The sequence below is a fragment of the Perca flavescens genome, chromosome 15, assembly GCF_004354835.1.
Source record: "Perca flavescens isolate YP-PL-M2 chromosome 15, PFLA_1.0, whole genome shotgun sequence".
Lineage (NCBI taxonomy): Eukaryota > Metazoa > Chordata > Actinopteri > Perciformes > Percidae > Perca > Perca flavescens.
The window spans coordinates 13,979,276-14,001,845 of record NC_041345.1 but is presented as its reverse complement, the minus strand read 5'-3'; the positions used below and the strand labels follow the sequence as shown (position 1 = coordinate 14,001,845).

The window sequence follows — 22,570 nt, the reverse complement described above, 5'->3', positions numbered from 1 at the left end:
TCAAAACTGGGTACTGGAATGTTTATGTTCGCTGCTCCTGTTAACACCAATATCCGTAGTGCTGCGTATTGCACTCCAACAGGAATACCTCAGCCCATCTTTAAGGCCACAAAGGGAAAACATTGTTTTTCCTATGATAACATTTGTTAGTTTGACTGTCTTACAATTTGTTTGGTTATTTGGCAGACCGAAGTGAGGGCAGATGTAGAGCATTTGAAAAGGCAAAGATACATTACTCTGGCAATACTTGTTGAGATTTAATCAATAAAAAGACAGCCAAAATGTCTTTAATGAATGGCTAACAAATATACATGATGGTCATCGGTGATAATAGCATTTGAAATACAGTCAAACTTTATCTTCGAAGAATGAAGGGCAAGATTAATTTTTAATAAAAACATCAATGTATGCACCGACATGTAACAGTAAATACAGATCATACTCCTTGTAAGATCTTGCTTGACTGCTTAAAAACGTATCTTGGCACAGTTCAGATTCTATACATGTTCTTAAGGGCGGGCCTTGTCACTGGGGTACAGTACGTCCTCCCAGATACTCTACATACATATGGTCAGAGATATGTGTAACAAAGCATGGGAAAGGATGCCAGTTACTTTCATTCTCACGGTTGACCACAATTGCACAGTTGGGGCTTTCGACCGTGGCAATCACTTTCTAGTTCTGTGCCAGCAAACTCCACAGACTCATTTACACACACACACACACACACACACACACACACTCCTATCCTCTTCAGTGCAGAAGTACACAGCAAAAATGAGTGTTTGTATATGACCCATTAAAAAAAAAAGGAGCAAAATACTGCTACAAACATAAAAGAAAAATGCTTTAGCTGCTTGGGGAGTGGTCTGGATTTTTTTGGGGGGGAGCTCACACACTAATGTTTGTGTGTGTGTGTGTGTGGGAGGGAAAAGGGAGCAGAGCCAGGCAAAGGGCGGTATATGAACAATTTAGTATTCTGTTTCTTTTCTCCCCCATCCCCCACTTTTTACTTCACCTCTCTCCCTCCTTCATCTGCCTCCCCCACCTTCCCCTCCCCAGTCCCCTCCACCAGCAGGTTGTTTAATGCTTTCCAGATTTCAGCATGCCGTCGGCCTCCTGGAAGAGTTGCAAGTCTGCTGATGGAATTTGGCGGAAAAAGGTTGTGGGTCCAGGCAAGGGATTCTGACATAATAAACCTTAAGGCAATGAGCGCCTCCCATTGGTGGCTCGAGGAAGAAAATATGATTTTCAAAATGAGTTAGAAACCAAAGGGAAGTAACATTTGACAGCCTCTGAAGCAGATAAGATACTGGTGTTTGAGAGAGAGAAACAGCTGCAAGGCAGACTCAAACTGCAATGACTTTCTATGGGGGAGGGAGGTGAGCTGAGCCTCCTGAAAAAATCTGCCGTCTCCGGTAACAAGTTCAAATGTGAGGGACAATTTCGACAATTGTGTTCACATCCTGCCTCTTGCTACAAATCATGCAAATGATCTCACTTGACAGTCTTGGTGATGAGTTGTTTTTTTTTCAACTGTTTTTCTGTAGACACTGTAAAATGTGGGCGTAGCACGGAAAAATGAATACAATTAAATAAAACTCATCGATCAATATAATGTTTTGGGGTGCAGGCTGATACAAAGATATTAAAAAAGATTCATTTACAACCCCGAAGCAGCAATTTCACTGACACACCCATCATCAGATGTGAGCCCCACACAACCACTAGATGGCAGTATATAACAACATTTAGACAACGTCAGTTGTTGCTTGGCTGTTGTTCTATCAGCACATGATAAATAATTAAGTTAAAAGGGGTTATTGAAGAAAAAAATAAAGACTATTCAAAACCAATGCAAAAGTGGTGACTAGCGAAGATGTAGTCTTTCCTTCTCAAGGAACCAAGTAAAAAATAAAATAAAAAATCTAATGTCTAAAAAGAATAATGACTTTGTACAGAAAGAGAAAGTAGGATCAATAGCTCCACTGGTTTGTATTGACCACAACAATCAATATAAATGGCCTGTTTTTACCACAAGTGTAAGCATAATGACTTTTTCTAGCCCTCTGGCAGATTGGATGCTGGTATACAGTAATGTGACTGAGAAAAACTGAAAGTGGAAGGAGATTAAAGATCCCCCGAAGTGGAGATGAAAGATTGAATGGAGAAATAAAGGACACCAAAGAAGAATGGAGCATGCAGTTTTAATGTGGAAGGATATGGGTGAGACCTTGAACTGTGTACAGCGAGAGTAAAAGAAAACCGAGTGCGCTGAACTTTGACCAAACCGAGAGGTTCACTAGTGTGTGAAAAGCCAAAGCGTGGTCTGTAAAATCAACAGTGACAGAACAGTTGTGAGCCTGTGATGAGTGGGATCCTGGTCTTACGCGACTGCCCAACTCATCCATCCTCCAATTAGCAGGGCGAGAAGAATTACCTGTCATCACCGTTTATGACTACAGCTCTCCATAACGATAAACTTTTCCTTCCTCCATCCATCTCTTACCCCTCCTAGATCTCTAGTGAGAATACAGCTGTGTCACAAGGGTATTAGGAAGAAGAGCTTTTAAACATTTTGACTCTTCTCTCTCTCACACGCACGCACTCTCTTACTGAGTCATCACAGCATTCTCCGCTTGTATAGCAAATAGTTAAGAGACCCATCCAACTAGGCCTGGATTGCTTCCTTCCTTCCTTCCTCTTCTGGGAGAGCCAAAGAATAGAGACAGGAAACAAAAGGCACTCAAGGAACTCCTTTGTTAATGCTGCTGATTGAGTAGCACTTCCACTTCATTATCTTTTGATGCACGGCGACAACATGGCAATAAAATATGCTGCAGGGAAGATGTTCAGGATTTCTTTTATTGAAAAATATAGGTTATTTTAGATAATGCAGAAAGAAGGTAACAGTAAAGAAGTAAGGCATAATATACATCAATATACAGAAAGGGCAACACAGACAACTTCCCATTCGCACAAAATTGTTAACCCTAGAAACAACCTGAATATATTTTGTAGTGTTTGAGTGATTGGAAACATAAATAACCAGTTATGCAAATTCAATCTTTTCCTGCTTGATTGACATCTTAGAACACTTGTATATATTTTTTACCTTACCTAACTTAAGTCTTAAATTCAACAGTGATTACCCATACAGAGAAGGAAGCGACACACAGATTTGACAGGCTCTCCCAAAAGTGAGTTACACAAGTAAAATTATATTTGGCTAAGCAATTATGATTTGGCACATCTGTCAGTTTCAGTTAAGGCAGTGAAATCAATCAGCACAACTGAGCCCCAATACTTCTGGCCACGGCTTTTAATGATGCAAGAGATACAGTCACGCTGCAATGACTATCAACTTGCACAGAAATAGCAATCTTTTTTAATGCTTTAATGCTATTGCTGGCTGAGTCTCTCTTCTTCATCCACTCTATAAACAGACATAACAAACATAGCAACGTTTTTTTTTCCAAAGATAAAAAAAATAAAATAGGTATTGAACACCAAATACTAGTAGTGTCTGGTTTACATGTGCCTGCTGGTGCACTGATTTTCAACAATACATACCCTAAAGCCATCTTCATGACTAGTAGTGGAAACTGTTTTATACATAAGGCAGCCCATGGACTAATGAGGATCAACATCTTTTACACAGTTCAGTTGCACCACTGCAGCTGCTCGGATGTACAAAAACAAGGAAGGAAGTGGTTATTAAACTCTTTTCAGTTTCAACTTGAAATAACGGATTAGTAAGAGGAAGATAGCCAATTCACGTCAGTTATCGAAAATCTGTAAAAAGCATCATCATTATGGCTTTAGGGTGGAACAAAAAAAAGAAATAATCTGTTCATTGAAAAAAGAGACAACAAACACTCTACAATCCCTCTCCAGCTACTACTTACACCTCTGGCTCTCTGCAGTAACACCATGCTTCATAGTTAATGCAGGCCAATGCATCTCCATTAGCTTTACAACGCTGCTTTTCTCTAATTTACACTGAGGCTAAGCCTGTGTGGCGCCCACAGTGAATTAAAAACAGAAGAGTTTTGGTTTTGGGTGTTGTGGTCCTTCTTTACAGCAGGAAATGGCAGCCTTTGAGCAGCATTGCAAGGACCCTGAGTTACATAAGGGAGAAAACTGACAGATCTATGGCACTTTAATATAGTTTCAGATGAAAAGGGGCTCAAGGAAGGGATTCACACTCTAGTGACAAACACAGCCCCTTTATTGTGACAAGATACCCACCAGTGATCCTGTGGTGACAGCCCAGCCATCATGATATCCCAACGCCAGTGAGAGAAAGCACAACAAGACGAGGATAGGCGAACCAAAATGAGCACATGTGAAGCATCAAGAGAGGGAAGGGAGAGAAAGCGTGAACTGAGCTTCAGTTATGGAAAATGTTTTTTCTTTTCCTAAAAAAAAGGTTTCTTTCGGAACCGTCCTCCCCTTTTACTTCTGGAATGTTCTATATTCAAAAGAGTGGTTGCTCTTCCATGTCAGTTCCCTCAGTGTTCAAAAGGGAGAGACAGATTGACAGACAGTGGAGGGTAAGGCTCTGACTGAGTCTGAGTTTGGGCTTTTCCAAAAAGGAGCAGTCACTGTCTTCTTGTAGACCTACAAAGTAAGAGGCCTCCATCTTCTTCACACTCCCATTCCCACAGTAACTGACAACAGTGCCTTTATTCCTGTTCAAGTGCAAATCCACATTGTCAAAGACTTGCTAGTTTCACATAAACCCCTTCCAGAGCTCTGTCCTATTTTTTTTTTATTTATTTTTTTTTAGAAGACTTCAGAGTCTCATACGTGGATCTCATCGTCTTCATCCTCCATGAAAGAGGAGAAGTTGCTCTCCTCTTCTGGCGGGGCACTGAAGGTGGCGCTATCTGTATCTCCTGCATACATCTGGCTGTTTGGTTTCTCATCCAGGGCAGCAGAGCCAGAGCTGGACATGGAGCAGCTGTCTAGATGCTGCAAGTGTTTGGGCCGAGTCTCAGGAGTGTACTCCGGGGTGTAGGGCCCTCCATTCTCAGGCCCCAGATCTACAGAGCTAGCTGGATGCATTGAGGCCTGCTGCTGAAGATCTGCGGCTTCTTCCTCTTCTTCCATCTCCTCCTCTGCCTCCTCATCTTTTTCTCTCTCCATACTATCTTCCTCCTCACCGTGGATGCTGAGAGGTGGTGAGGCACGGCCCTCGCTGCTCTTGCCCTCCTCGTAGCCAAGATCATCATCCTCCTTCTCCATCACCCCCAGGATGTCACCCAGCATGGAGGGTCCCAGGTCGACATGAAAAGACATTACTGACTCGGCATGCTTCATGCCACCTCCGTAGTGGTGGGAGCTCTCCGGAAGCTCAGTCAGCTCCCCAAAGCTGCGCTCTTCCAGCTCCAGGAAGTGAGAAGCTGAAGCTGCACCTCTCCCATCCACCTCACTGTGCTGCTTTAAAGGACTTGAGGACAAACTCTTAGCCACCATACTGTCCCCTCTGTCATCGTTGAGAAAGGGCAGAGACATGGCATTCTTTACATAGGTGGGAGACCCACCAGGACTCACCAGGGTGTGGTCGCTCTGCTGGTCAACTCTGGTCACCGACTGGGAGCGTTTGCTGCTCCTGAAGGTGCGAGACAGGAGGCCGGGCCGGGGAGAGCGGGGAAAGAAATTGGTCTCCGGGGGAGGTTCTCCTGAGCGGGTGCTGAGAAAGGAGGTGTCTCCGAACGCGTCACCACTGCGGCCTACATGCATGGTGTGGCGGAAGTCGCCCAGTGGAGCGCTGATCATCTCCCTGGTCAGGTCCATGCGTGAGCGCCGCTTGGTCTGGGAGGAGCCAGACACTAGCTGTTTTAGTATTGGCATAGTGGCTGTTTTGTTATGCACAAAGAGCTTCAAAATCTTCAAATATAATCCTTGTTAGAGATCTTGGAATGACTATTGATGCTTCTCAACAGCAGTCAGCCTGGGAACCTGAAAAATTAAAATAGAATAAATTACACATAATGCATTTCATTATTTTTGATAAATTAATATAAGGGTAACCTACATAAATGTACTGCACAACATTCACATTTACTCTTTAATTTCATTAAGTACATAAAAACATTTCAAAAGAATCTCAAATGCACTAATTACAAGAGCTGAAGCTACCAATTATGCAACTCCATAATGATAAGCAGCACTCCAACATCTCTGTGAGAGGACCTCTGAAATGCACTGAAAAAACAACAACATGGGGAACACCACAAGATTCTGCTTTAAAAAACGGCAAAATTATAATAGAGAGCAAAACATCAACCACAGACCAATATGAATCGGAGGATAGTTGAGGGCTGCCAGGGATTTTCTGCGGCAAAGCTCAACTTTGACTGTACGGATATCAGTATATGACCAAAAGCTAATCTTGTAGTCACAGACAAAGTCAATTATACAGAACAATAATTCCCCACTCAACAGAGTATGCTGTTCAACAGTCACCGAAGCATTGACAAGTCCCTGGCCTCCTTCTCTTCTTCTTCTTCTTCTTTTTCGACAATGTTTGTGTCCCTAGAGGTTTGTGACTGACAGTTAATAGAAAATGTGTCTCTGCATTATTGAAACATGCAGCCCAGACAGAGGAAGACTCATCACAGGCTGACAGCTAGTCACTGCTGTTTCCGCAAGGTGCTGCACTGGAGGACAGGGGCAGCTCATTAGCGTTACATCCCAGCATATAAAATACACATAAAATAGAGCACTGTCATGGTGGTCTGCAAAGATGAAGCGCAAGCACTTTCTACAGACAGACACCAGAAACACACACCCCTCCAATTTGTGATGGAAAGTCTCTATGGTTACACATAAGCAGACCTGAAGAAAACACTTACCTTGCTGTCTGCAGCGTGCACCTTGTGCCTCTTTCTTTGTTTGCCCACGCTAACACAGGGAGATTAAAACCGTGACCTAACCTTGACTTTGGATTTCTTACAGGCAAGCCTTCAAAAAGATATTTAAGTCAGGAGTTGTTTTTGGTAGAAGTGCCGTTGGGAGATTTTGGCTGTTTGCGTGGCAGGCTTTTTAGTGCATTGACCTCGTTCTTCCGCCTCAACCCCCCGCCTTTGCCAGCTGAGCTTCTACTCTTCTTCCTGTTAATGCCCTCACCTGTTTTGGTTTCCATGGAAACACCCTCCTGCATGCAAGCAACAGTGTTTCCTGTCAGGGGCTGCGGAAGGCTTCAGGCTTCATACAAGCATACAACACATGGCTGCCTTCTGTGTCAACCAAGAGCTCATTCAATACACCCTTTTAATGTGATGTCTGCTATTGTTCACTCATTTAATCCATCCATGTTGTGTGTATTTTTATTGTTAAAAAGGGAATTTATTAAAATACGCATGTTCCGGTGCTGTAGACAAGGAAATGGAGGTATCTACAGAGAAACATATACATGTAGGATTGCAGCATTTTTTACTGAGACTTAGACGCAATGTGAAAACTTTCCATGAACTACATGTGGTTTGGTGCCAAAACACACAAACAAGGACAGCAGAAACATGTTTATTATTGAAGCTGCATGCATGATTTTTTTTTTTGGGGGAATAATGAGAGGGAAATAATTATTCACACCCAGCCAAAAAACTAAGTTTTTTTCTGACTAGTTAGCTTCTGGGTGGCATAAACAGGCAAGGAAAAACAACCAGCGGATGAAACAAGGAAGGCGCCTCCCACTCCTCCATTCCACCGCCCCCTCCCCCCCCCCCAGGCTAGGATCAAGCTGAAAAGCTCAACAGTGCCCATTGCAGGGACATGGGTGCAGAAATTTGTTACAGACCACCAGGCAGATTGTTCATCATCTGAATCTAACCAGGATCCAGAACAGGCCTTTAGCAGTTACTTCAAACCTGATTCACAGCCCTGCTATAAATATAGCTTTGCATAAGTGCGCGTACATGCACGTGTGGGTGTATACGTGAATGAAAAAAGTGGAAAAGGGCCTGAGAAAGCAGCAGTTAGCATGGGAACTACGGGGTCACAGCAGGGGGATGGACTTTATAAACAGACTTTCACAACACTCAGGGTCTGGCTGGCTGCAGCAATAAACTGACTGGAGACACAGAATGTAGGACAGGATGAGCAAATGAGGCACATCTGCATCTTTTCATTTTGACAGCAAATTTGAAAACCATTTACACATACTCCACACTGACCTACAGGCCTTGAGCCCTTTGAATGACATAGGATTCTGAGGATGACTGACTAGTCTTGATGTGGTATTTCTCAACTGCTGAGTAAAAAGCAGCAGTCTGTGCATGCATGCATACATACACACGGTGATAAACTTGAACACACTGGGAACGTTTCCAAACCGTCGACAGTGCTGCTTCACTTCTCCCTCATCTTTTCACATCTGTTTGGGTAAAGGATATTCCAACCCAATTCCCCCAAATGTATTTATGTCATGGGAAATGTAATGCTAGCTCAGATTACAGATCACATAACACAATTATCAATATAAATACCTAGCCGACTGGGTCTAAGGAAAATACACACCCACTACTTCCGAGGAAAAAGGACAGAAATAACGTAATAAGGGAGGTAAATAGAAATGGGTTCTTTTAATGAAATGGAAGAAAAAAAAGGGAGCACTAAATCAGACGGTAACCTGAGTATATTCACTAGGGAGAATTTTGGATCTCACAGGAAAGGCTGCATTAATTCATAAATACTGTAGAGAGATGCTGCATCATAGAAGAAAAAAAAACATAACTGACTAAAAAAATCTCTCATAGCATCCATTAAGGTTGTACAGCTCAGCTAACCGAATGTACTGTATCACACACACACACACACACACACACACACACACACACACACACACACACACACACACACACACACACACACACACACACACACACACACACACACACACACACACACACACACACACACACACACACACACACACACACACACACACACACACACACACACACACACACACACACACACACACACACACCTAATTGAGTATTGCTGCATCGTCGTTGTGCTTAACTCGTCCAGTGTGTATTCGACTGTCTGGTAGAGGGTGACTGCTGCAGTGGTGGGGGCTGTCTGCCTCATTTGAAGTCACTGACCTGGATGGTCAAACGCATGACCTGAGGGTGGAATGACATTAGGGGGGTGGGAGGCCACATGTACCTAGATCTATGTGGAAAAACAGGGAAGTGCTGGTTTCTCAAACTCAAACTGCTCTGCCTGTAAAATCACTCTGATGATCATACAATTTGCAAACATCCCATTTGTGAGAGAAAACTCTCATTCATTACCATATGTTTAAGTGTAACACAAGCAATTGTTCAGTAATAGGCACACACTCGTACACACGAGTTCCAGTAATTAAGTAGACAAATGGCCTATAGAAGATAGGGATCCGCCTACAACTCAGCTAGCAGGGCTGAATATCTCATTTAGGAAGGAGCAGCCCAAGGACAAACAGTGGAAATCACATTATCTCTCAATCATACAGACAAGAAACAACAGACGTCAAACTGATGCTGCCCTCTGAGATAAACACAGCAATGAGAGAAAATACACAGCTATAATGGAAAAATTACACCCTCCAACTTGCATAAAAGCCAGATTTAGCAGTTGCTTAAATGGTCTATTTTAGGGTTTTCTAAGTGGCACACCGTTTGCTTGTGGCGTTTTCTTTCTGATCAAGTTGTTGACCTACAGAGAAACTACTCCTGCCTCATCACCCATTTTCCATGCCTCTCTTCACCATGCGCTTCATATGGAGCAAGAAATCCATGGGCTCATTTTGATCAAAGTGTAAATCCTCTGTGGTCCAAAGTACAAGGCAAATCCAAAATATATTACTGTGAAATGCTGAAAATTATGGGGAAATCCCAGGCATTTCACACCAAACTTGGCCTCTTCATGTTTGCTTTAGTTTTTATGACCATTTTATAGCACTTTAATAGATATAGAGCTGATACAATTAGTTGATTAATAGGTTTCAATGGTGTCAATCAGGAAATTTATTAGGCCATGGTTTTTATAATTGATTAATCCTCGTTTTTCAAGCAAACATGGTTGTTACAGTTCGTCCAACGTGAGGATTCACACTTTTTAAAAGAGAATATTTTGAAGTGTTGATTGAAGAAATGATGAAGAAAACAAGACAGTTGAAGGAGTCACTTTGGGATCTGGGCAACTGTGATGGGCATTTGTCATTATTTTCTGGCCTTTTATAGACAAAACAAGTCATCAATTAGTGAGAAAATAACAGACAATTTAATAATGAAAATAATTATGAGTTGCAGCCCTAAATAGAAATATAATCAAATCATTAAGTCCAGTGGTATATGTCCTTAATCATAAGGAGATAAATTAAACACCTCAATATAGTCCCTCCACAAATGGTGAATGATTTCTCTGAGGACAGGAAGGAGAAGATAAAGCCTGCGAGCGTGTGTATTTCTCAAACACAGACAGCAAAAAAAAACTCACATACCAGTGTTTCTGCTATCCCCACTCATACCTGGCAACCTGGTGTGAGGCAGCGGTTAAGCTATTGCATGCAATCAATGTTTAGAGCTTCCCTGCTGATAAAAGTGTCTGTAGGTTTTTGAATTGGCATTCAATATCAATGAGTACTAAATCTGTAGCGATCCTTAGATGAGTGGAAATTTTTAGGTAAGCAGCTCGGACTGGAAGAACAAACTTACAAGAAGTCAGCAGTGTTTAAAAATAACATTTAGTATACAGTACTGTTACATGATTTTACAACTAAACAGGCTGTTACAAATAATCAGTGTGGAGGTGTAGCTGCATTATCAGTAGACCAACTATAAAAGTCTGTATTAGTTGTGACGAGAGGGTCAGAAGAGCTAGAGAGAAGGAGATAAAGTGATGGACAGATGATGACCAGGACAGAGCAGAGATACTTTCAAAAGAGCTCCGACAGCCAATGAAAAGGTTCCTGGCAGAGAACAGGCCTCAGCAAGTCATCTCGACGTGTAGCAGCTGACCTCCGATACTCGAGAGATGACTCGTCGCTTTTACATTTACAGTCGACACAGCCTCCAGACAAGACACTCCATTTCCTTCTTCTCTCTCTCTCTCGGTCCTCCACTTTGGTGAAACTGACAGCTTTTATTACAGACAAAGCAGCGAATGGCAGACAAGAATGCCAACTCCACTTCAAGAATGAAAAGTGTTGTGTGGGATACAATCATCATTTTCACGGATCTACAATGCCTTTTTATATACCAACACTATTGTCTATTTCCACTCTGTGCTATCGTCTTTGATCGGAATAAAAGTTACAAAAATGGGACAGAAATGGCAGCCAGCATGGCTCGACATCAACGTCATCTGTGTACTCGGCATGGCATCTAAATACAAATTGAGTGGGGCAGACATTGGCACCACTCCAGCATTTTGAGTGTCTCAGCATAATCAGAGAGAATGGGCAGAGAGGAGGTTGACATTGGCGATATCAACACAAGAGCACGCCAGAAATAACCACTTAGCATTAGTTTTTGAATGTTTTCGGTAATGAGACATGGCTAAAAACCTTCCCAGCTTTTTCATTCTCCTCCAGCTGAAACTGCCAGGTCAACAAACAGATCTAGGTCATTATTAACTGCCCCTGTCTCCACAAATGACATCTCAGCGCTCAGCATTCTGTATGCAAACAGAATTGTAAGATTCTGACAAATTACCACTGAGATAAGTGACAGACGCCAGTAACCTCAACACAGCAATCAGCCCACTGCTTCTTAAAAGATTACAAAAAAGGCACAGCCACACATGATGGAAGTGGTTTACGGAGAAACTTGTTAGCGTGTTAAGGGGTACGTCCACAGGAAGGGCAGGGAGAAAATAAGGCAGTAAACCCTCCCATCTCTCCGGAAATCTACTCAAGTCTGCCCTTCCTGACAACTGGTAATGTAAACATGGCCTCCACGTCCTCCAAACACAGTTCATATCTCCATCAACAGATTTATAATAATCTAATCTACAGAGACGTAGGCCAGTACTGGAACTGTGTGTTCAACAACTAAATGGAACATGTATCAGTTGCTTGGGGCGCCACAGGTTAAGATACATTTATTAATTTTAGAAACTGAACACAACCGAATCTTCTTCACAGCAGATAGCTGAGGCTACGCCCACACTAATACATTTTTTGCTTTTACATTTTATCTTTTACTTCAGTAAATTTATGCCTCACATCTTCACTAGCCTACTCCATTGTTTCTGAGCCCCTAAAATGGAGGGTCACTTAAATGTGTGCGACGTCCTGTTATGTTCTTTAACCCCCAATGTAGCACAAGTAGACTTTATGTTTCACAATTATTGTTGTTTTCCGTCCGATCGTTTGTAGACCGAGCATTTCTGAGCGCACTTGAAGGCAGCTTTGTTTCACGGAGAAATTGAGAAAGAAAAGAGACTGAGCGACTGTGCTGGTGTTTCATTTTTTACCCTCATTAGGGATGTGCAAGTAATCAAAATGTCATAGTGATTATGATTTTGGCTCCCAATGACCACAAAAACAGAATAAGAGAAAAAAAAAATGAATTAGCTAATTACGTTTTGCAAGTAAACTTATTTTCTATTGTGTTCTGAATGAAAAAATAAAGTTGAAATAGGAAAAGTATTAAGGCAAATTTCACAGTTATGTGTTTTTTTTTTTTTTATGCATTTTTTTACTGTCCACTGTTTTTTAAGTTGGATAAAACGAGTAATCGTGTTAAATTATCGTGATTTCAATATTGACCGAAATAACCGTGATTATATTTTTTTCCATAATCGAGCAGCCCTAACCCTCCTATTGGTTTAAAACTTTCTTGTGGCAGCAATACAGACAGTGATGTGTCTTGTACGGGACATACACACCACTTCAAAACCGGCTGTCAAGTCTAATCTCCGGTTACATAATTGGCCATCGCAGTGACGTGGGATTGCGTTGAAAGTTGTAATCTGTCTCAACTTTTTGCCTCAGGCCGATGCTGTTTTTTTGGCTTCCCCAACGCAGCCCCCATCGCCACAGCCTAAACGCACTCCCCACATTCAAAATTAATGGAAAGACCTGAGTTTTCAGGTCAAGCAGGGACTGCCACAGTCAATGTGAATGCACATGCATGTCCAGTTATTTTAAAATGCTGTTTAAAAATGAAAACATAGTAGTATGGATGCGTCCCACTTGATGGCAGCCCTGGCCTCGGGGCCAGGTGTCCGTATTGTCACCCAGGACAGAACGGCCAGGTGTCTTAAGAGCTGCAGAAGAGGAGTGAGGTTACATTTTGAAACACAAGTGGAAACCTGTGCTCCTCAATGGAAAGAATGCAGGGAAATTATGGGATCCAGAGAATCTTGCTTTAAAGTGCGAGAGTGTTATAATTATAGGGGTCAGAACAGCTAAAAAGCAACAAAATGCATATGCTGGAGGAAAGCCAAATAAGCAGCTATCAAACAGTCGAGGGCTCTTTTTGACAAAGGTGTTATTTTTTCAGAAAACACAAGAAACCACTTGACTTGCGCATTGCCAAAGTCTCACTCTTGATTGTATAATAAGTGCACTGTGCATAGATTCTCTCTCAGAATGTAATATCAAATTATTGGATTAATACAAATCAAATAGCCAAAAAGGGTTCACACTGAGTCAAAAATGTTGCTGTCTTCTGGTCAGCCATTATAACATTTGTGCAGTGTCATTGTCACCTGCTACGCTGATATCATCTACATTCAATACAACAAGGAAACAGGATGGCAGGAAACAGAACAAACAGAAAACAGAAAATAAACATTTCCCCCAGCTTATAGTACCAACCCCAGCCTACCGGATCACAATGCAAAGCATGCTGGATCAGACCAGAAAACAATGCCACCAAACAAAAGACACAGGAACAAACAGCATTCACACACTGAAATATGAGATGCCCTAAGAATTTGATGTTTGGACAACAAGGTCATAAAAACATTAGGTGGCAGCGTACTAATGAACGGTTGCTTTATGTCACAAGTCAAACTAGCAAACCATGAATTGTGTACTAAGAAAATTAACGTTTTTAACAACTAGTACATTTTCGACTGAGCTGCATGGGGATTTATGTAACATTTGCAGGCCTGTGGTAGTAACTCAGAGCAATGAGAACTACCTAACATGTTACTTATGCTACAAATCCTTCATAAGACCAGTCACGTCCTCCACAATCATTCAGCAGTTTACTATCACCATCCACAGAGGCTTTCCAGAAAAAAAATAACAGTTTATATTGGTATTTCCTGGAATGTGAAGGGGCTGGACAGGACACACACATTGCCACAAATGAGCACACAAACTGCAGACATGTTCAAACATGGGTGCAGGACCATACACTCACTGGCCACAAATAACACACTAAAGTTGCACTTCAGCACCATCGCAGAAGGATTTCAAAATACTGATTATCTCCGAAATGAAAGTGAGGCGCATAAACTTGCTAACTTTTGAAACTAAATTCTGAGCAGGTTGTGTTTCCTGGGCTGTGAGCCAGAAAATGCGGTCTACATTGTGCTGTGTCCAATAACAGAGTGGTTGGCACAGTGTCCAACACCACAGGGCGGAAGGATAACTTTCACCTTCAGGCACTAAACATGTCTCCTGCAGGCAATTAGATGCTTTGTAATTTAAGAAACAGAGGAAAGTAATGGGAACAGAACCTGTGCAGGCTGGTGGAGAAATGTGTCGCCTGTTCTGAAGGCATTTTCAGGGGCACTTCTGGGGGAAAAAGTAAACAGGCTAAGCCTGCGACACATACATCTTGGCAATGGGGCTTGCTTGTTTGCTAGGTCATCAACCTAGATCCATCATAGCGTCCGGGCAGAACAACATTTTGCAAAGCCCTCAGATTTTGGATGAGACAGGTCAAATGTCACATTCAACCCTGCAAAAACAAAGAAATCCACCCAATTTGCCTCATAAGCAGAAGCCTCAAAAACATTATCTCCTCAAACAAATGCTGTGCAGTTCTTATCAGTAATAAGGAGGTCATGTGGTGATGGCCTACAAACCTAAGGCCTATCACCTTATTATCTCAGTCAATGAGCTCATCAGATGCCATCATGAGACCCTTGCCAGGCAAACTGAACAGCACTGCCAAGAAAACATGCTCTGGGATAGGTGGGTAATGAACTGGACAAACAGGACAGACGTGCTCTGCATGATAGGGCAGAAAGTGGGTTATTTTTGTTTTAGTCATCAGGTCTTGTAAAAGCCAACATCCTGCCTGTGTGTACACGTACATCACATTCACTCAATATGCACAGCAAAGCAGAATGTCACCAAACACATTTTGGGCCTAATTTTGCTCAACATCTGTTCTCATATGAGGCCTGTGAGAGTTTGCCTTTGGTAAAAGGTAATAAGTAAACAATAATATATAATTGCATCAAGTCTAACTACAAAGCATTCCCAAATAAGCTAATATGATGAGGACATTTATATTAGCATATTGCTTAGGGGCTGCAGACAAATAAGCTCGATTCTTGCGACACTACATATAAATGCTTTAGGGACTAAAAATACGTCTTCCTAAGTGTCCATTTAAAAGCACTCTTGTATTCATCAGTCTAGTCATTCACTCGCATTACAATAAAGCTGTGATTCTGGGTGGGTCAATGGCAGGAGAACAATAAGTAGCTGACCACAAAAGCGTCAGCTGCCGTGCGCTCTACTGAATCGCTCAATAAAGCAGCTCTGTTAAATACATATTTATTCTGTATTAAACAAATAGGCTACAAAAGAACATTTCATGTTGCTACGTTTAAGTGCAAGTACAAACATTGAAGAGCACGCACTTACCGAGCATCCCCATTCATAAAGCCGGTGCTGCTTCACGGTTAGGCCCCCAGCAGGTTGACAATGGGGGCGCATTCATCAAACGACAGTGACGTAAAGGACGCGCTCAGATCAAACTCTCGGGGAATTTCAATAACTCTGTTAGACAGACAGAGCTCTCTTTTTTTATAGAATTGTTACTAATGTTGTCACCACATCCTCAGAACCGGCGCTGCTGCTCTGAAGCGCAATCACTCAGTAGAATGCCTGCTGCTGCCTCGGTAGTGTGTTTGAACACGCCCTCTTTACATGGCTCCTTAAAGACACAGGCTGCCAGCGTGGGGCCACTCAGACAGACTAATTTCCTTCAGCCTAAAAGGCGGGTCTGTGTCATGAAATCTAAAAAGAAACCATGAAAATAAATCAGAGTAAAATCTTTAATTTATCACTTGAACCACTTCATGGTGTTTCAGTGGGCTAATAGCCTAATAAAAGATAAAAGAAAAAAGGAAACCATAGAATGTTTTGCTCTAAACCCATCTTCTCCATCAGTCAAGGAATTGTTCAGCATTAATGGCTGTGTTTATATTGCAAATAACAGTGTAATCCTTTCTAACAAAGTACTGTGTCTTTCCTCCTTCACTTTCTCTTTGTGATATTAGAAATGGCTTGGCTGATGATGCAAAGCTGTCAGAGAGGGAAAACATGCACAGTCATCTTTTGTGAGACACCAGACGTATCAAAGGAAGTAGGATAATGTAATATCCTCCTTACAGTGCCCTACATTACATTTTTAAGGAGGTGCATGCAGTGTACCTCGGTGATACTCTTCACTAACTTTACATGGAGAACAGAATACACAAGCTAATACCAAGGCTAATAGGTAGGACCCACTAACAATGTATCTGTGTAGACAATTATTCACTTCTCTTCAGACAATTAGGATAAAACAAATCAGGATGTTATATACAGGGATTCAAGTACAAGTATGAGGTTTAAAACACATTTTCGTTAAATAGTTTGAGGAAAGATGTCCAAAAGTTTTTATGAATTTCTCACATTCTTTGACCACTGAAGACATTTTTGAGTGACTGACCCATTTGTTTGACCTTGTGTATTCCAGGCTGATCAGTTGGCCACGGTCAGTGACCGCTCATTAGTATCTTTTGCAATGGAAATGAGAATGGGAAACAGCTAAGGTGCACCCCATGGCTGCATATTCACCCTGAGCTCAAGGGAAAGGAATGTGAGAATGGTTGATAATTATCAAAGGGCAAAAGTCAGGCTCCTACACTACCTGGATAGAATGACTATTCACTTTTGTCTTTTACAGCCATTTTCATCCATGCTGTTCTTGAAAATCTCTGTAATGTAATGAGTTGCATGGACAATGTCCATGACACACATTTGAGAAGTTATTTCCTGCCTTTGGCTATGTTCCCAGTATGATCTGTCCCACCAGCTGATGGGAGAACAGGACACTTTATGATGAGAATTTGACTGTAGTGGCCTTTTGTTCAGGAACAGACTGAACTCAAATATTATAAGTTGCCCTTTTGACATACCCACGCCCCCAAAATTTTAATTTTACAACTCTCTTCTGTAATGACTGACATACACTTAAAATGAATATTAAACGTGTGCTAACAGGATGTTTCCCTAAAAGATGACTCTCTCTCTCTCTCTCTCTCTCTCTCTCTCTCTCTCTCTCTCTCTCTCACACACACACACACACACGCCAAACCTGGTTATTGAAATCTGGTTAAGACAGAATTTCAGAGAATGCACTTCCAAACAAAGCAGAAACTTGGTTACTGCAAAACCTTCATTTACATACAGCTGGTCTGTAATCTGTAATTATCTGGCTGTGCTGAATGAACACACCCATTTCACTCATTTAGTTATTTAATGCAGTACAGTTTAAAAACAAATTTGCTATTAGCTGTACTTCTCAGCGACCTATCAAAAGTAAAGTTCTAGGTGCTGCTGCTGCTGCTGGAGAAATAGGCCTATACTGCAACAGTCTCCTTTTGTTGCAGCTTTGTGTATTGCATTGGCAGCTTTGACAGCTTTGTTCAGTGGTACATCAGGGTACAACAGGGTGCACTGGTGTCTTAGCATTTGCCTCACCCATTGCTAGCTACGGGTTTGATGTTTTTGAATCTTTCAAAAAGTCCATTCTAAATCTTTAAAAATCTTTAGCTGTCTGGCTTTTTGACATTGAGGTCTCTCCCAGATTCTACATGGGAACCCTTGAACCTTACAGGACTTTCAGTTTGGAGTTTTGGCAATGGTTTCAGACTGTGTTAGTCTGAATGAGGAGGCGTGTGATGTAACAATTTCTATCCTCAGTGCAGAGGGATCCTTTGTCAATCTTGTGATTTTAGTTATTTTACAACAGAGGGTGCAAAATAAGGCTATGCTTCACTGCTAAGCCTATAAACCACATAAGAGAGAGAGAATACTGTGCCCTTTAACCTTTTAGCCATGTCGCTCCACCCATGACAATTTGGGTGGTGGTTGCTATTTACTGTGCATAAGGACAAAAAACCATGGCAAAGGTCTAGACAGACCTGACTGGTTAGAGTAGATGCAAATTCCAGCACCCTGCCTTGCAGAGGGCAGTGGGGAAACCTATAATCGACCAATGCTCACAGAATGGATTATGATGCATAATCGCCATTTTATTGACTGTCCTGACTGCAATGAAGAAGCCTGCATTGACTGCATACTGATGGATACATCAGTGAGTGAAATAACATAAAACCAGAGGACCTCTCAAATTTTTTAGAAGCTGTAACATCTAATTTCCTTCCGTATCATCCTGATTTTGTCCTCATTTTGGAGTCACCAGTCAGGCTGAATTAGCTGTGTTGCAAATTTGCTCTGATGCACTCCAACAAGCACAGTCAGAATTAGGACACATTCTGTATAAGTCGGTCCCATGAGGAGACACTGAACTGAAATGTAAAAATGTAACAGATTTGTTGATGTGAAGCCATGTCTGTGAGTTTGTCTGTGTGTGTGTGTGAACAGTGACTTGAGTGAAGGTGAACAATAGTCACAGTAGTGTTGAGTATGAAGAACTACCATAATTTTGATTTACAACATAGAATAATTCAAAATGTTACAAAGCAATATGTTATATTTAGTTATAAAAACTGAGCTTTAGTTTTGTTGAAGAGACAAGTTGGGCTATATAGTTTACACGGGATGTGACATGATTTCTCCTCTGCAATTGTAGACTTCATGCTGGGGAAAACTTAAAAAAAACTTTAATTTAGACATTTTACATCATTGTAATGCCACTCAGAAATAATACCATTTGCATAATGATCAATTATCCATATATGATCCATTCACTTTTGCAAATGTAACGATCGGTCAATGTGATTTCTTTCTTTTGGTTCTTTTTTTCAATCAGGGTAAAAACAAATGTTCCAACACCAACAAACTGTACCCTTGACTTGACTTTCTCATTTCTCTTAAAACCTTCCAGCCTGATCCCTCTGTTCCTCCCTCCTTTGCCTTGCTTAAGATCAATGTTTTCCGGCCTGAAATAAGGAGATTACCCAGACACACTCTCCCACCCTCCCCCAGCTTTTCAGCATGCTTGCACCGGATCAGGGTCTTCTTCAAATTCTTTCCTGGAACTCATGCTCTTATGCATCCCAATTATGTCTCTGTTGTGGCTGAGCGAATCAAGTCATTTCTGCACTGTAGGGTCAATTGTCACCTATAATCACGTTGTCTTTCAGACCATGCAAATAGGTCTACTTAGGATGTGTAAAATAGTCAGCAGGGTCTGATATGGTTTATGTTTCCTTTAAAATCCTGAGTTTATACCACTGTTTCATAGCTTTCCCACACTCTCATATCAGAATTATTAGTCACCTTCCTTAATTGCCAATATATATTATTATGTATACCATTACATTATATTCTAAAATATTCAGATGAGGCATGAAGAAAAAGCCATTACAAAATAGAATAATTTATTTTAGAGAGCTACCATGAATAGGTCCATAATGTTTCCTTCATGATGTATACACACAATGGAAATTTGACAGATGATAATTTGGAGCGACTGTCTAAGTTTATACACTATGAGTCCAACCTCCAGCACAGCAATACCCCATTCAACTTTAGTAAAGAACCAGCATATTCAAAAGAGTGGTAGAAAACATCTCATCATAACATATGTATATGTTTATACGGTGAGCATAAAACACATTTTCAGTCATATCAATGCCATGTTACACTGTAACATGTTGAACTCACATGACGATCCTCTGTGATGCATTTCATGTACAATACTTGTGTCCTTTTGCTGTCAATCATTAAATGAAGTTTAAATAAACATAGATACACCAATAAGCTGAACTCTTATCCAACCTCATGAACAGATACATAACAGCTTTCTTTATTTTGAATTTTTACTGTCTGTAAGTTTCACATCTTAATTTAGAGTTTGGTCACTGTTCTTCTTGTTCTTCTTTGACAGCTATTAATAGCATACTGAAGTGGGTGTGATTGGATACAATCTTTTGAACCAAAAAGATTTGTGCTATTGGTCCTCAGTCATATTCTCTGACAACATAAAAGCAAACGGATGCACATTCAGAAATTGATCTTAGCATGTATATCTACTGACATGAGTACTAGCACACAATCAACACATCCCCCAGACTACTATAAAGGTGCCACAATGCTTTAATGTGATTCATAACATTGCCACTAGTGATGTTCTGAAAATGTTTAGCTTGAAGCTGACTGATATAAATATCTGGTAAACAATATTAGACAAGTACATATAGTAAACACACAATGCAGTTCCAACAATGATTAGGAAGAGTGAGGAAGTCAAAGGCCACCGAGGGCCGCAGTGACCATAGTGCCTCCCTCCAAAGTCAGAGTTCATTTGTCACTATCAGTTCGTCCTCCGTCCAACATCACATTATTCCATCAGAGTTGGTTTTTCCATAGTCCAGTCTCAGCAAGCCAAGTGGTCCATACTCTATATGGTTCTAAGGTGGTTGTTTTTCCATAAAGCTCTCATATTAAACAATAATACAGTGTTTTAAAACAAGGTTTTCTTTTTTTCAGAACCTTGGGTTCTGTATTACCTTGTTTACATGGTTGTACCTTCAAATAAATGTACTTAAGCAACGCATAAAAAAACTTTCAAATGATTGTCTTTTCATAATATACATATCACATGGATTAACCAATCATACGCGCTACACACAATCATACACGCACACTCTTCACAGAGGAGAAAACGCTATTCAAGATGCCTGCAATGCTTAATATTGAGCAACAACTCTGTCAAATAGACTGAAAAAGAAGAAAAAAAATTGAAAAAGAGCAAAATACAAATAAACCAACAGCAACAAAATCAAAGACTCGTCCTCAGGGTCCTGTCGTTATGGGAAGGAGAGCTGTGTGTCAAACAAAAGAGGAGAAGCCTGCGGTAGGTGCCTGAGCGGCACAGCCCATGCTGCTGGGGGGCCGGTAGAGGGTGCTGTGCTGGCTGGGGGGTTCGGAGGACAGCAGGGAGGGGGTGGGAGTCCGGCTTCCCTTAGACCTGAACAGAGTGCCCTGGCCCTGGCATTGGGGCTGTGGGGATGGGGCGCTCTGGGGGAGGAGAGGTGGCAGAGGTGGCAGAGGGGGCACGGGTGGCGGGTGCTGCCGTGACTCCTGCTCCACAAGGGGCTCGGGCTGGGAGTAGCCGTATGCCGGCGGACGAGAGACGCCCTTCTGCTGCCGCCGCCAGGAGTTGTAATAGGTGGGGTCGCTGATGTAGTGGTTGACAAAGGAGTGGGTCTTCTGTCGGCTCTGATCCATCTCATATTCGCTGTCGCTGCCCTGCGGGACAATCAGGGAAAAGACTTAGAAGACCGTGAGATTACTAAACACACATATGTTTAGGATGTTTACTACAGAGACAGCTACATGCTCTCAAATTAAGACTGATTCTAATACAGCACCGTCACTGTCAAACTTCACAATACTGGGTCATGACACAGCAGGATATAATCTACTAAGAGATAACTGGAAAATCTATTAATCCATGTGCAACTCTACGGGGCAGATAATCACTTCTATTGAGCGTCTTTCACAAGAGCTCATCCATACCTCTGAGGAGCACAGAAGTGATAAGCGTACACAAGAGTGTCCTAGAATTGGACAGAGACAATGTTTACAGGATACATTTAGCTTTCGTTGTAATATTAAACCATCAGTCTTGTAAGTAGGGCTGTCATCGACTAAAGAAATTCTTAGTCGACTAACACTTATAGGATTTTGTCGACTAATCGATTAATGGATTTAATTGACAGAGCTGTGCGCTTTGAGAGGTGGTTAAGACTAGAAAAGCACAATATAAATGTAGTTAATTAACCATCTGTAAAACTGAGTTTCTCCACAATTAATCCTGTAAAAGCACCACTTTAAATCTTTTGTTTACCATAAATGTGCTCAGAAGTTTCTTGGAAATGAGTAATTAAGCATAAATAAGCATAAAAAATGACTAATCGACTAAAGAAATCTTAGTCGACTAAGACCAAAACGACCGATTAGTCGACTAATCGACTGAGAGGTGGCAGCCCTACTTGTAAGTTACAAATGTTTGTGTGGGTGAATCCTGTCGCAGTTCCAGCACACTGAAATGGCTGAGGAAAACAAACAGAGAGCAAATTACTCTCACAAAAAACATCACACTTGGCACATTTGTGTGCCTGATGAGTGCCTGCCCAT

General features: G+C 41.5%; 2 protein-coding genes across 5 annotated transcripts in view; both read right to left on the bottom strand.

Annotated features, from left to right (window-relative positions):
• Positions 1–2,844: 2,844 nt before the first annotated feature.
• On the bottom strand, positions 2,845–16,131 carry cdc42ep4a (CDC42 effector protein (Rho GTPase binding) 4a). The gene is made up of 2 exons (XM_028600650.1): positions 15,836–16,131; positions 2,845–5,967 (listed from the first exon to the last, which is right to left on the bottom strand). Exon 2 carries the CDS (start codon positions 5,857–5,859, stop codon positions 4,807–4,809), a length of 1,053 nt encoding a protein of 350 aa, XP_028456451.1. The 5' UTR covers positions 5,860–5,967; positions 15,836–16,131; the 3' UTR covers positions 2,845–4,806.
• A 3,698-nt stretch (positions 16,132–19,829) lies between these two features.
• Positions 19,830–22,570, bottom strand: part of LOC114570403 (protein sidekick-2) — an 88,965-nt gene continuing 86,224 nt past the window's right edge. For all 4 annotated transcript variants that reach the window (XM_028600721.1, XM_028600723.1, XM_028600722.1 and 1 more), the window contains exon 45: positions 19,830–21,679. In XM_028600721.1, coding sequence (XP_028456522.1) covers positions 21,260–21,679 — 420 coding nt within the window. In that variant the 3' untranslated portion in view covers positions 19,830–21,259. The remainder of the gene's footprint in view (positions 21,680–22,570) is intronic.

Coding starts and splice junctions, on each gene's coding strand:
- cdc42ep4a (XM_028600650.1), bottom strand. CDS start 5,859: ATGCCAATACTAAAACAGCTAGTGTCTGGCTCCTCCCAGACCAAGCGG.